General features: G+C 57.3%; 1 protein-coding gene across 1 annotated transcript; it reads right to left on the bottom strand.

Moving 5' to 3' along the window:
• Positions 1-1,250: 1,250 nt before the first annotated feature.
• LCN1 (lipocalin 1) lies at positions 1,251-4,771 on the bottom strand. Its single transcript, XM_045563068.1, has 6 exons — positions 4,682-4,771; positions 4,130-4,260; positions 3,039-3,109; positions 2,353-2,463; positions 1,473-1,574; positions 1,251-1,276 (listed from the first exon to the last, which is right to left on the bottom strand). The coding sequence occupies exons 1-6, from the start codon at positions 4,769-4,771 to the stop codon at positions 1,251-1,253; spliced, it is 531 nt and encodes a 176-aa protein (XP_045419024.1).
• Positions 4,772-14,016: the final 9,245 nt, after the last annotated feature.

Below are 14,016 nucleotides of genomic sequence, written 5' to 3'. Positions count from 1 at the left end.
GAGCAGAAGCTCCACTCTGCCCCTGGCCTGACAGGTCTCACTGGTGCAGCACCATGGCCATTGCCTTGCCCCGCCCACTGCACCTGCCACCCAGAACTGGAGCTCCGTGGGCCGCAGACCTGCAGAAAGCACCATGGGATCCCCAGGCAGAGCTGCCTGCATCCACCCTCTGCTCAGGCGTTCATGCCCCTTGGCCTGTGGCACCCACTACAGAGAACCAGGACAAGGCTGGGTTCCCTGGTGCTCCCCACCCCCTCCCCCTCCCAGCAGACCCCCGAGGGAGCACCCAGGGCAGCCCACCCGAGGGGCCCCACAGACAGGCAGAGTCACCGGGGACTGCTGAAGCTCTTTATGCAGAACCAGGAGAGGAGTTATGAGGGGGAAGAGGGGGTACAGCCAGCCAGGCCCCGGGGACTCCTCCCACGTCCCTGCGCAGGACACAGGAGCTGGATGGTGCTGCCCTGGGTGCTGGGGAGCCGACGTGCCCCCTGCCCTGGAAAGGAGTGGGGGGTCAGTGAGGACAGGACAGGGGTGTGGGGGGCTTCAGGGTGAAGGCACACGGGGGCAGGGGGCACGGGGTGGGGGCACATAAGGGCAGGGGACACAGGGTGGGGACACAGGCTGGGCTCTCAGGGGCTCCAGCCACCAGCTCAGAGCAGACGGAGCAGGGTCCTTCCTGTAGGCTGCCCACAAAGCTCCGCATGTGAAGAGGCGACAGGTGCTTTTTGGGCAGCGGGAGGGTGAGGGAAGGACCGGATGCTGTTCTGGATTCTGGCTCTGCCCACACGTGGGCAGGTGACCTTGGGCAAATCTCTGAACCTCCAGTTCCCAGATGACATGCAGCCGGGGGGGGACCCAGGAAGCCTGAGTCACCGCGGCATGCCCCCACGTCTCTGAATCCTTTAAGCAGCTCATTGGCTAAACGGGGTCACAGTGACTACTGAGGGGTGAGGGGGGTGCTGAGGAGGGATCTGAGTCTCACACCTGCCGCAGGCACCTTGGGGGACCTGGGAGGATAGAAGTTGTCCCCACCAGCCACCCAACCAAAGGAGTGTTCGCCTCGGAGGGTTTCCCAACTGCCCACTAGCTGCACCCAGACAGGGATTGGAAGGCATCGCTCAGGGCAGAGCCCACACCTGCCTGCCCAGGTGGGGACGGGGCTGGGTGAGAGAGACCACATGGCCTCTTGAAGTGCCACTGAGCCCCAGGACTCGGATTTTCCCAAGTGTCCTCTCAAACTGCTCACTTACCTAGTCGCTGCCTGGAGAACAGGTTTCTGTAGAAAAGGAAACACCTGGTTCAGAAGCCCCCAGGGAGTCCGTCGGGACCCAGGGCCCTCCATGGGCCAGCATTTCCCATGACCCCAAAACGACAAAGTCAAAATAAGATGAAACACGCTCCTGGAAAACGTCACTCTACTGGCTTTTCCACCGTGGGGACACGGGAGGAGTAAGCAAGTGAGTCCTTCCTACCGATCTGCGTGGGGATGAAGACGCGCTCCGAGCTGAGTCCTCTGGCTCTTGTGACCTTCTTAAAGTCCTCCAAGGCTTCCTGGTTGTTCCCGGCGTCTCTGCCTACAGGTGACCAGGAGGAGCCGTGAGCACGCCCGGCAGAGCTGGGGGGCTGCTGGCGCCTCCATCCAGCCTGGAGGACTGAGGAGCCCCTGGGCTGGGGAGGAGGACCTCGCCCACTGCGGGGACCAGGGCGCTGTGAACATCCCCTGAGGCTCCCGCGGCAGCAGGACCAGGAGAAGCAGGAAGCACTCTCCGCTCACCCCCGGCACTGCCCGGGAAGGGGGGTGGGCAGCAGGACCCCAGCCGTGGAGGAAACGCATCTCCCCTCGGGGGCACCAGGGCACCACTGTCCCACTGTCCTGTCCTCCACACACTCCTGGCACCAGGGAGAATGCAGGAGCCTTCCAGGGGTCTTGTCTTCAGACAGGAGCGGCACCAATGCCCCCAGTCTGCTGGCGCCACCGTGTCCGGGTTGTAACCCCAGGAGCTGGAATTTCCTCTCCACGCAGACCCCTCTTCACACCCCCACCCCTCCCCTGCCGGACACCCCACAGCAGTGGTGCTCAGGGGTGGCACTGCAGGTGCCCCATCCTGTGGCACTTGTGACCTTTGCACCCGTGCCCACAGCGGCTGCTCCTTCCTGCGGAGACCTAGACCAGGACCCCTAACGCTGGACTCCGGGGGCGGGAGTTAGGGCTTCCTTCAGGGAAGCCAGTCCTGAGGGACCTGCAAGTGGCTTCTCGTGTCCCAGTGGCTTCTGCTAAGGGGGGAGGGAGGCGCAGGGGGGAAGGGGAGGGGGCGCAGGGGGCAAGGGGAGGGGGAGGAGGGCGGGGCTCACCTATGAGCTTTGCCATTCGCACCTGCGTCCCGTGCACCTCGCCCTCACAGTAAAGGACGTAGTGGTCCCTCACAGACGACCTGATGAGGTACATCACACGCTTGCCCCCGTCTGCAGAAGGACAGCAACACCAGGCCTGAATCAGCCACCTGAGCCTTCACGAAGGATCCGGGGAGACCACCCAGTGCCCAGCCTGGCACACCCCGAAGCTTCCACACCCGCTGGCCGCCCAGAGCTCCCTGACCCAGGTTCCCCACCAGGCCTGAGCCCCGGGCTGTGAGGCCCCCATGTCCCAAGGACACGGTGCATCTGAGAGGCAGTCACAGCCCAAACCAGGGGGTCACAGGGAGGCTTTGGGGTGTGAGGCTTTCAGGGGTTGGAGCTTGGGGTGCTCAGCACTGCCAGTCAGAGACGACTCCTCCTGGCTCCCTGCCAGGACACAGCCGTAACCACGGGGAAAGCCCTGGGCGGTCCAGTCCCTCCTGGGGATGAACCCACCACACCTGGCATTTGGTGTCAGGTGTTTGTATCCTTAAGTCAGATTGACTGGGGATAGGGGAGCGTGGGCTTTTGATGGGGTCAGAATGGAGTGAAAGGCTTCTCAGGTCAAAAGCCTGCCCCCAAAAGGGGCCACCTGTGGCCCCCCCTCCAGGGGGGCGTGGTCCGGCTCAGGCTCTGGGACTCACAGGCCGAGTATTTGCCCGGCTCATCCGTTTTCTCCAGGACGACGTTTAGCTCCTCGCACTGGCCGTTGACCCTGGAAAACAGAAGCTCCGTGGGCAAGAGGTCCTGGTTGTGCCTCCCTGCCTCGGAGCAGCCCTGCTAAGCGCCCTGCAAGGTCTAACACGCCCCTGGTCCATGGCGGGACGCGGAGGAGGCTGCTTCTCTGCATCGCAGGCCCAGGCACCGGCTGGGCCCTCTGGTCACACGTGGCAGCCCCGGAGTTCTCACAGTGGCCAGGAGCTCGGCACCACTGCTCTGGGGCCGCCTCCCAACCCACCCTCGCTAGAGCTGGAGGGGACCTGGGGCCGTCTGCAACATCTGTGGCCATGGGCCTGCGCCATACGCTGTAGCTCGTGGACCTCATCCTGCCCCCCTCCCTGCCCCCGTGTCCTCTCCTGCTGGCACTCTTCCTTTCGGAGACATTCAGGGACAAGTCCCACATCCACCATAATCTGGCCCAGTGAAAGACTGAGGTGGGAGCTTTGGGGGAAAAAATGCAAACATCAGGGTCATCTCTGGGTCAATGGCTCCCTAAAGATTGCCCCAGGACCAGAGCACGAGCACTGTCATGCCACTCGGGCGGGAGCTGCACAGGTGTGAACCATAGAGGTTTGACGTCACACAGGTGGGAGCCACTCAGGGATTTCAAAGGGGTCTCTGCCTGCCAAGCCTTCTCCCCGGTATCTCATCACCTCTCTTGGTCATCCTGAAAGCCCGTCCCTGTGGTCTCCAAAGCTGACAGTTACTACAGGTCCAGAGTCTGCGAGGCCCAGCCTGCCAGTTCTGACTCTGGTCTGGGCGGAAGACCCCTTTTCCCCAAGGGGCCCGCACGGCAGGCAGGTGCTCCCCAGTCAGCGGACGGGTGGGCAATGTGCTACCCCTCACAGCCACGAGGTCTGATCCGGGGGCACCTCAGTGGCACAGTTTGCCCTTGAAGCTGCCACGTGCTGAATGTTTCAGAGGGGGCTAAGAAGGACCCCCCAGCGTGGTCTGCCTACCCCACCCAGCCCCTGGGCTGAAGCCCAGGTCACAGCCACCTGCCCCAGACACTCACAGAATGGCGACCGTGACTTCCATGTTGCCCCCATCCAGGGCCGTGAGGGTCAAGGGAGTCACAGACTCCAGCCTCTTCCCAGGAATCCCCTTGTCGGCGGTCATGGCCTTCAGATACCACTTTCCCGACACCTGGAGAAGGCTCCTCTCCATCAGGGCTCAGCCCGACCCCCCAGGGCCTCCTGCTCCCCTAGTCTGCAGCCCCCGGAATCTACCCCTCCCCAAGGGCTGGAGACGTGGAGCATTTCCCAATACCTCACCCCACCAGAAAATACCCAGCGCGCCCTCCGCCCCCAGAGCCACCACATGCCGGCTCCCAGCCCCTGCAAGTCAGCCAGGACCCCAGGACCCGTCACTCCTGGGGCGCAGGTGAAGTCAGCAGACCCCATCCTCCCAACCCAGTCCCCTGGCACCCTGGGCCCACCTTCTGCCCTGTCTGGCCATTCCCTCGGGGTGGGGGTTTAGTGCCTGATGCTAAAATGAGGGTCTCTAACCAGCAGTCTCAGCCTCTCCTCAAGCCCCTCCAGCCCGCCCTGCACCCCCTGGGCCTCACATCCTCACTCTCCTCGTCTGTGGCCGAGGGGTCCTGGGCCTGCAGGGCAGCTACGAGGCCGAGGCTGATGGCCAGGAACAGGGTCTTCATCTCTGGGCTCTGTGCTCACGGCCACCGACGGTCACTCACTGGAGCTCAGGGAGGCTGTGCCGGCTCCTCGCACGGCTGCCCTTTATACTGCTACGCGCAGGGCCCTCCAGGGCACTTGGCTCTGACGACGGCCCAACGCCTTCCTGGACGTGACCACGGCCAGTTCTGCAATGGAGCAGATAGAATGTCAGTATTGTTGGAAGCTGATGAATGGCAGTTTGTTCAATCCCCAAAGGATCATCTAGATGGGCCACTGTCCCGCAGAGCGGACTTGCAGGCTGCACTGGGGAGGGGATCGAGTCTGAGTGAGGGTTCAGACCTCCTGTGTGCGGGGCCACAGAGGGCTGTGTGTGGCGGCAGTGGACACCACCCGGCTGTCCCATACGGGCCCCTCAGTCGGCCGACGTGCACACTGCCAGAGGACGTGGGCTGCAGTCAGAGGGGTGTGGGTCTCGACTGACCTTCCGTGTCCCTGGGAGGTCACTTACCCACAGATTCATCGTGAACAAAGAGGGACCCTACTGGGTGAACAAGGCACCATGTACACTTGAAGAGGATGTTCACGCTCCTGAGCAAGGTGTGCAGTGAGGACCCTCTCTGCTCCGTACACAGAGTATAGCAGGTGAGATATATATAGAGAGAAAACCAAGGCAGGTGTGTGTGTGTGCGAGTGTGTGTGCATGTATATATGTGTACATGCACACGCACACACACTTACATATGTAAAATCAGGAATGGAAGAAAAGCACAGAGTGGTGAGGCCAGGACCACCTGGCTCTGAGCCCTGAGGCGGCAGAGAAGGCCTGGGGCCCAGCTCCCGGGAGCGATGGGGGGACCCTTGACTCCAGAGAGGAGGCTGAGAAGCCCTTCCTGACACATCCCGGGGCCACGACTTGTTATAACTTAACGGGGAGCTGTGGGCTCAGGAAGGCGAGAGGACATCAGTGCAGCCTCCAGAGCAAAACTGAGACAAGCCGTCCTCTGACAGGGTGACTTTATCTGTGGCACCCTCCGTGTCACAGCAGAACAGAAGCTTGGGACGAGGGACAGGAACAGAGGCTGTGAAACACTGCTGCACAGAGAATGATGACAACAAGGTGACAAAGAAACACAGAAATGCACAGACACAATAGCCTCACCTTAAAATGAGCCAGCAAGCCAAGGTTCCAAATTACCCAAATAAACATCACACTGAGAAAGATAGATGAAAAATGAACAACTGGTGCAGAAATTTATTCTAGCTAACAAAGTCTGACAGACACGTTAAATTGCAGTAGTATGATGAAGATGCCTAAAGATTAAAAAGAATAAGAAATGGTAAAATTAGAACTGGCCAAATAGGCCAGGTGCAGTGGCTCACACCAGTAATCCTAGCACTCTGGGAGGCCGAGGTGGGAGGATTGCTCAAGGTCAGAAGTTCGAGACCAGCCTGAGCAAGATTGAGACCCCGTCTCTACTAAAAATAGAAATAAATGATCTGGACAGCTAAAAATATATATAGAAAAAATAATTAGCCAGGCATGGTGGCGCATGCCTGTAGTCCCAGCTACTTGGGAGGCTGAGGCAGAAGGATCGCTTGAACCCAGGAGTTTGAGGTTGCTGTGAGCTAGGCTGATGTCATGGCACTCTAGCCTGGGCAACAGAGTGAGACTCTGTCTCAAAAAAAAAATAAATAAATAAAAGGAACTGGCCAGGACATTAAAAAGGAGATATCAAATAGAAGTAATTATAAATCTTGGAGATGAATAATAAATAAAAAACTCAATAGACAGGATAAAGTTTAGACTTGACAGAGTAGAAAAGAGACAGTATAATGGAAGGTAGTACTGACAAAAATCAATGAAAATGCAAAAAATTTTTGAAAGGGAAATTGATATGTTAAGAATAGATTCAGGGGGAAAAAAAAAAAGAAGAGATTCAGAGTCTCCAGCCCATATCTAGCAGTAAAATGGTAGTGAGGAAACCAACAACCACAGTGCAGCATCTCTGAAAAACAAAAAGAAACACACACACACACACACACACACACACACACACACACACACACACACAGAGAATAGATCAAGAGGCTCCTATATAAATGTAACAGGAGTTCCAAAAGAAAAGCATTAAAAATGGCAAAAAAGCAACATATTGGCTCAGAATTCTCCAGAATTAAAAAGACATGAGATCCCAGATCTAAATTTCAAACAAGTAATGATCGAAATAGGGAAATGCACAACTAGAATATTATAGTAAACTGCGGAGCATCCAGGATGGACAGAAAATAATAAAAACTACCAGAAAGCAGAGACAAATTCCCTACAAGGGACGTGGATGCAGACTGACAGCAGATTTCATAATAGCAACACTTACTTCCAGGAGACAATGGATTAATATCTTTAAGAAACTGGGGGGAAATAGCATTTACCTCTGAATGTTATACTCAGCTCAACTTTCTTAAAATATTGGAGGTCAAATAAAGATATCTCAGATAAAAAGAATCAAAACTAAGAGAGTCTACTGCTCACTGACCTGTGTTGCAGGAAGTTTTAAAGGATAAATTTCAGCAAGACTGTGTGCACTCAGAGGGGTGCACGGGAAACAAGCTGCAGGGGTAAGCACAGTGATGAGCAGAATGTCAGCAGAGGTAATTAACTGTGGACTCGAAAAACACTAATAGCTCATTTTTTAAAATGAGGTGGGGTAGAAATTTCTATTTTAGTGGATATTTAAAGAGTGCTAAATGCATAAAAACAAAACTATACTCATTTGCATGGGTTCATACAAACAGAAAGATGCACATTAAACCCATGAGAGCCGTGATCCCTGGGGAAAGGGAAACGGGAGCTGGGTGAACAGGTGTAATAAACAAATTTTAAAAACAAAAGAAGCCTATTAGACAAAAGTATAGTGTTTTTGCATCAGTTGAGTAAAAAGGGAGCCAACATAAACACAATCTATCAAAAAAAAAAAAATACTCGGCCAGGCACGGTGGTTCACGCCTGTAATCCTAGCACTCTGGCAGGGCGAGGTGGGAGGATGGCTTGAGCCGAGGAGTTCGAGGTTGCTGGGAGCTATGATGACGCCACTGCACTCCACCTGGGGAAAAATGGAGCACACGGCCTTGTGGGTCCTGGCACTCTTGGATGAGTCATTGTGACCAAGAGAGTGAGGTTCTATCTTGGGGCTAAACAAATCAACAGAACAGGAGAGAGAGAGCCCAGAAACAGACTGGAAACAGAACCGGAAAAGTAGGGGCACAGCACAGGTGGCGAAGACATTGACAGGAAAAATTTTAAATGGAACTTTTTATCCATACGCCAAAGATGTATTAATATCAATTTATCTCCCTACCCCACCAGCACACAATTAATACCAGGCAGATTAACAGGCTTAAAATATGAAAAGGAAAACTTTAAAAACCTGTAAAAGAAAATACGGGATAATACCTTTATGACCTAGAGGCGAGTCCTAAAGTTATGTCTCATAGAGGCAGAAGACGAGCCGGGCTGGAGGGAATCCTCGCCCTGTGTGTAGTGCAAAGTTTTAGTATGCAGAGCACACAGAGAACTCCTGCCGGCGGTTTGGAAACAAGCAGGTGGAGGGAAAGTGGGCGAAGGACATGAAAAGGCAGCTAGCGGGAGAGGAAACCCGGACGGCAGCGCGGACGGGAAGAGCTGTTAAAAAGATGGATCTGGCAGCCCTGGGGACAGACACATCCCACAGTCTGACCTGAGCTGTGACACGAATCCCCCCACACTGGGGCAGCTGCCCTGCAGAGCAACGGGCATTGGCTGGCAGGGCTGAAGGCGGCCTGCCCCGGGACTCGGCCGTTCTGCTGTCCCCCACAGACCCTAAAATGTCCCTGCATGGGCCCTGTCCACGCACAAGCCGGAGCTCCCACGGTCATAGGATTCTGTACAATTGGCCAAAGCCGTCTCGTTCCTTGGCGTTAGCGTGGGTAGGAGAGTAAGACGCGAGCAGAGGAAGTGCAGAACCGCGGTGTGCACAGCCGGGATGCTCAGCAGGACACACTGTGACAATAACAAGACAAGGGCAACCACAGCTGTCACAAGAAACATAACACAAACAGCACAGGGGACATTATACATTACAGTTTGCTCTCCCTGGCCCCAGTCACACATCTGGGCCTAACCATATGAGGTGGAAAACTCCCCTGCCCGACAGCAGGAAGGAGACAATGTCCCCACCGGTCAAGAAAAAAGAATGCCCCACGGCGAGCATAGTGGGAGGCGGGGGCCGGTGACCCCGTGGGCCGTGGGCAGAGCCTCCCCTGTCCCTGAGGCATCGTCCCTTCTCAGGGGCCTGGCGGCCTCTGCCCACTGCTGGCCCCTCCAACCAGGCGACAGTCAGGCTGCTCAGACCCCGCTGGCCCCGAAGCCACCCTGCAGCCACCCAGGGGACAGAGCCAGAGCCCTCGTGTGGCCATGGAAGGTGAGCAGCCCCCGGCCTGGCGACCAAACGCGTAAAGCGAGTGACTTCTCCTGCGCAGACACAGTGCCCTCGCGAGGCTGCTCCTCAGCACACGCTGGAATGACACACACGTGCCACGCCGTCTTGGGTGCTGGCAGAGGAGGGACAGTCACCCACGATCCCCCCGTTCCGACGGAGTCACTCCCGCGGGTGGGAGGGTTTTCTTTCCGCCTGTTTTCTAGCAGAGCCGCCTGCACGGATGCAGGAGCGTCAGACACGTCATCTCCACGGGTGACAGAGGAAGCCGCAGGGTGGACACCGAGGGACTTGCTGCCACCTGCCCTGCCCTCTGCCTTTTACACATGACGGAAATGAAGACCCAGGGCCGCCGATGTGACCCGCAGTTCCGCCGCGAACTCGGTGCTTTCTTTGCCAAGGGGGCCAAGGCTCCCAGACGCCGTGTCCCGGGTTCCCGTCTGCGACAGCCACCCCAGCATCCTGTTCCCTGACTGGCCCTGTGGGCCCTGGGAGTGGACCCCGCTGTGTGTGTTTTAGGCCTGCACGGTCTTTCGTGCCTGTCCCCTGCATCCGTCCAGCCTCTGTCGTCCTTCAGAGCCCAGCACGATGCCACCTCCTGGGGGAGGAAGGGGCCCTGGCCACCGGCCTACGGGACCCCTTTGGCCAGGCCAGCCGCGGCCGTCCCTGCGTGTCCCCAACACAGGCAGTGGTGCCTATCTTGAAGGAGCTCGGTCACTCGGACAGTCGTGGCCTCTTCCCACCGCCTGGGCTCGCCCGCCCTTCGAGGGGTCAGCAGGGGCTCGCGGGGCTGGCGTGAGCGGATCCGCACTTGGCCACGGGAGCCCAGGTGGGGCAGGGGAGCTGGTCCCGGGAAAGGTCACGCTGTGTTTGTGTTCCGGCTCTTTCTTTTCCTTGAGTTCCTCTGAGGCCCGGCTTATCTGAGCACAGAAACTCTTTGTACCTCAGCTTGCACCATCTCATGATGAATGTCACACAAATGGGAACGTGCCTGGAGGCCACCTGGACCCACGTCCCCCACCCGGCTGCCAAGCTGATGCCATGGATGTGGCCTCCTGGGGAAGCATTGCTGACCTTCCCACCCGCTCCCTGTCCCGGGAGCCCCTCCCGGGCCCTCGACACCCTCACTCCCCAGGCTGGTCCCTGGAGGGCGAAGCGCTGGGCAGCAGCGGCCAGCGAGGGGTCCTGGCAGAACGGCCTTGGCCAGCACAGGCCACGAGCCAGCAGGGGAGGGGACACAGCATGGGGAGCACATGGACCCCTGAGCCCAGCTCATCTTCCTGGAGGACCAGACACCCTCCCCGCGCAGCGGGGGGTGGGGGAGCTGGGACATGAGGCCGGCTGAGAACCCAGCAGGAGCCCCTGTGGGGATGAGCCAACCCCGGGGACCCTCAGGGAGAGAGACAGGAGGCACCCAGGTCCTCGACATCAGGGACATTTGTGTGACCCTGGATTCTGGCCACATGGGCCAACACATGGCCAGGTGACTCAGCAGTGCTCGGCCGAGCACGGTGCCTGGTGTGGGTGCCACATGTCTCTGAGCCAGCCATGCTGTGGATGGAACAGTGACAGCTCGGGGGATGTGGGTGTCAGGGGAAGGGGAGTGACAGCTGCTGTGACTGTCACGGAGAGCGTGGTGCTGGACAGCGAGAGGTCAGGGAAGCGTGGGGCCTCAGGAAGGCCACTAGCCACCGGCCACCGTCGGAGGCAGCACCACTGCTGATTTCCAGCTACGGAGAGCGAGGCACCTTGGCAAAGCAACGGGATATATCTTTAGACCTGTAGTAACTGACCTTTAAAACATCAGAGGCAAACCACACTTGTCTCGGAACGTTTAAGTCCTCACCCCAAATAATTGTGCAGGTCACTGTGCCCGTGGACAGCCAACATCAACACCGCGTGCACGCTGGCCTCGCCAGCTCGGCCGTTCTATGGGGAAGGGGTATCAGGCCATTGTGCAGGTCACTGTGCCCATGGGGAGCCAAGAGTGACATCTGTGCATGCTGGCTTCAGCTGGCTTGGCTGTGAGGAAGTGAAGCTGGTCGCCAGCTCGAAGCCCCCGGCACCAGACGGGGGACCAGGCCAGTCCAGGACCTTCCAAGGGTCAGTTCAACAACAGTCCTTCTGTAGGCCCGAGGGAGCCAGAGCTTTGTCTTCATCCCCATTCTCAGGGGATCCTCTCTTCCCTCCCTCCCTCCCTGTGGCCCTATAGAGACGTATAAGATTTCAGTTTTGCAGGGCTTTGCCTTGAAGGAATATGTGAACACGTTAGTTCACATATCAAAAGCTGCATCCCCTCAGGAGGGCATTTCACCATCAGCATTTTGCAAGGTGACAAAGCTCGGTATGGCGCCACAGGTTGAGAACTGACCAAAGAGGGACTGCCTGACAGATACCTGCAGCCAAAAGCAGTTAGCCCAAGGGACAGCCAGTATACTTCTGTTTAGTCTTTCTGCTAAGTGATAATTTTATCTTAGGACTTAGAAGTTTGTCTTAGAAAGATTTTGAAACCGTTTGCTCACATAGATAGAGTTAATTAAGGGATCGCTAGACCTCCCTCCCTCCCTTCCGCTTTTTGGGAAGGGTGAGATGCTATGTGATACTGCAGACACCATCCCAGAACTGGATGGGGACTAAGCTGTCATTCCCCAGTGAGGAACTTCAACCTGAACTCTGCCCCCCACCCAATAGCGGCCGCTCTTTACAAAACGGCTCCTTTTGTTCTGAGAATGTGTTTAAGTTCTCTCTCCTTCCTTTGCCTCAGTGAGGGGCAGAATCCCTTCTGGCTCTTCCAGTTTTGTAATGGTGTTACGTGAATCACAAAAGTTTTAAATTTTGATGAAGTACAATCTTTTTTTATGGGTTATGCTTTTGGTGATGTATCTAAGAACTCTGGCAAACTCAAAGTCATGAATATTTTCTATGTTTTCTTCTGGAAGGTTTGTAGTTTTGGCTCTAACGTGTAGATTTATGGTCATTTTGAGTTAATTCTTTGGTACTCTGTGAGGTCTGAATAAATCTTTTCATGAGGATATGCAATTATCCCAGCGGCATTTATACCCTAAGGAACTCCTTGGCCCCTTGTCAAAAGCCGTGGACTGTAAGTACAGGGCTTGGGACTGGGCTCTGACTCAGGGCACGGACGGACGTGCTTATCCTCGTGCCAGGCAGGCGCTGCCTGGACGGACGCAGCTCTCTAGTAAGTTCTGAAATGGGAAGTGTGAGTCCTCCAACTTTGTTCTTTGGCAAGACTGTTTTGGCATCTCACGAGTTTTAAGATCAACTTGTCAGTCTTTGAAAACAAACACACGCATTGTGTTCACCTCGGGGAGGGGCGGGGGAGATTTGGAGGCCATCCCTGCCTCAGTCCTCTTCCCGTTTTGGCCAGAGCCCTCTGAGCCCACAGCTGGCTCCCCCATCGCTCAGAAGCGGCCCCCACCCAGTCTCCGTCCCCATCAATCTGCTCCTTCCCTGTCACTCCCTGCTCCTGAAGTGGTCTGGCTCATTGGTGTCTGTTGGGTCACACACTCGGCTGGGCCAACCTGTGCCCCACCTTCATCCTGGGACCCCCAGAGCTGGGAGCACAGCAAGCGCCCCATAGAAACTCCTTAGTCGTCCCTCAGTGGGGCCTCACTGGCCACGTCCAGTACCGGGGCTAGGGGAACCCTCGGCAGATGGAGGGCGGGGCCAGGCAGCCACCAGCCCGGATCCCACGGGGCAGCATATGCGGCAGCAGGGGTGGGCTCCAGCGAGCCTGCCAGGGTCTGCGGCCCTGAATCTCCACCTCATCCTCGCAGGGCACCCCTGGTTTGTTGATCATTCCCCGGGCTGCTCCCCTACACCCAGCCCCTAAACCAAAGACGAGAAGGCAGAGCTTACCTCCGCCCCTCATGTGTGCCTGTGCCCCACCGCGTCTCTCCTGGCCCTGCCCTGAGTGGCTTGGTAGGGAAGGTCTGTGCCAGGCCTGCTTCTATGGGTGGGCTTGGACCCTCGGCTTCAAGCGCTTCTCTCGGGGTGGGCCCCGTTCAAGTTCCAGGATTGCCTGTCGGAAGCACCAAGCAGTAAGTTCTTCATGAGTCTAACTGCTGTCCGACCGCAGGGCCTTGGCTCCTAGCTCTGTGGGACCGGAGGCCCAGCTCAGGCAAGTTGTGCGTGCACACCCCAAGAGCATTGCCAGAGAGCCCTGGAGCGAGCCCTCAGTTTACCCACCTGGAAAGCTGCACCTTCAGACGTCAGCTTTGCAAATGAAGGCCATGCTGGCCAGTGGGCAAGTCCACACTGCAGCGTAGCTCCCGGACCTTCCGGATCCTGACCCAGGCACCCCCGCAACCGCTGAGGACCTCACCGTGCCCAACCCTGCACTGAGAAGTGAGCAGACACCGGACTCCAACCTCCCCCGCTCCTCACTTGCTGCCTCTGCAGGGCAGGTCGCGGCTGGCACAGGATCCACACACCCCGGGCACACAACTGTGTCCTTACACACGAGGGAACACTAAGTGTCTTGTCAGCAAGTACCCCAGTCTGTCCTCAACACTCCGGGGCCACACCGAGCCTGTTTCCGTGAAGGCTCTGCTACCGCCTGGCCGGGGGCTCGTCATGAGACGGTGCTGGAGAAGGTGCAGCAACTGGCACGTCTGCTGCCCTCACCAAGTCGCCTCCCAGACACCATCTGTCCGTCCCCCCAGGGCAGGGACACTTCTTGTCTGCTCCCTGGGGCCCCCATGTGTGTCTGATAAACGTTACACCAATGAAGGCAAAGCCAAGTGTGGCAGAACTCAAAGCTCCGAGTCAAA

The sequence above is a fragment of the Lemur catta genome, chromosome 10 (assembly GCF_020740605.2).
Source record: "Lemur catta isolate mLemCat1 chromosome 10, mLemCat1.pri, whole genome shotgun sequence".
Lineage (NCBI taxonomy): Eukaryota > Metazoa > Chordata > Mammalia > Primates > Lemuridae > Lemur > Lemur catta.
The sequence above is the reverse complement of the archived record's forward strand: the minus strand, read 5'-3'. Positions and strand labels throughout refer to the sequence as shown.

Bases quoted from the DNA above. Each gene is read 5' to 3' on its own strand.
- LCN1 (XM_045563068.1), bottom strand. From the start codon at position 4,771: ATGAAGACCCTGTTCCTGGCCATCAGCCTCGGCCTCGTAGCTGCCCTG. The intron at 3,110-4,129 runs GTGAGTGTCTGG...TCTGTTTTCCAG, and splicing joins GAAGTCACGGTCGCCATTCT to GGTCAACGGCCAGTGCGAGG. The intron at 1,575-2,352 runs GTGAGCCCCGCC...GGTCACCTGTAG, and splicing joins GCGAATGGCAAAGCTCATAG to GCAGAGACGCCGGGAACAAC.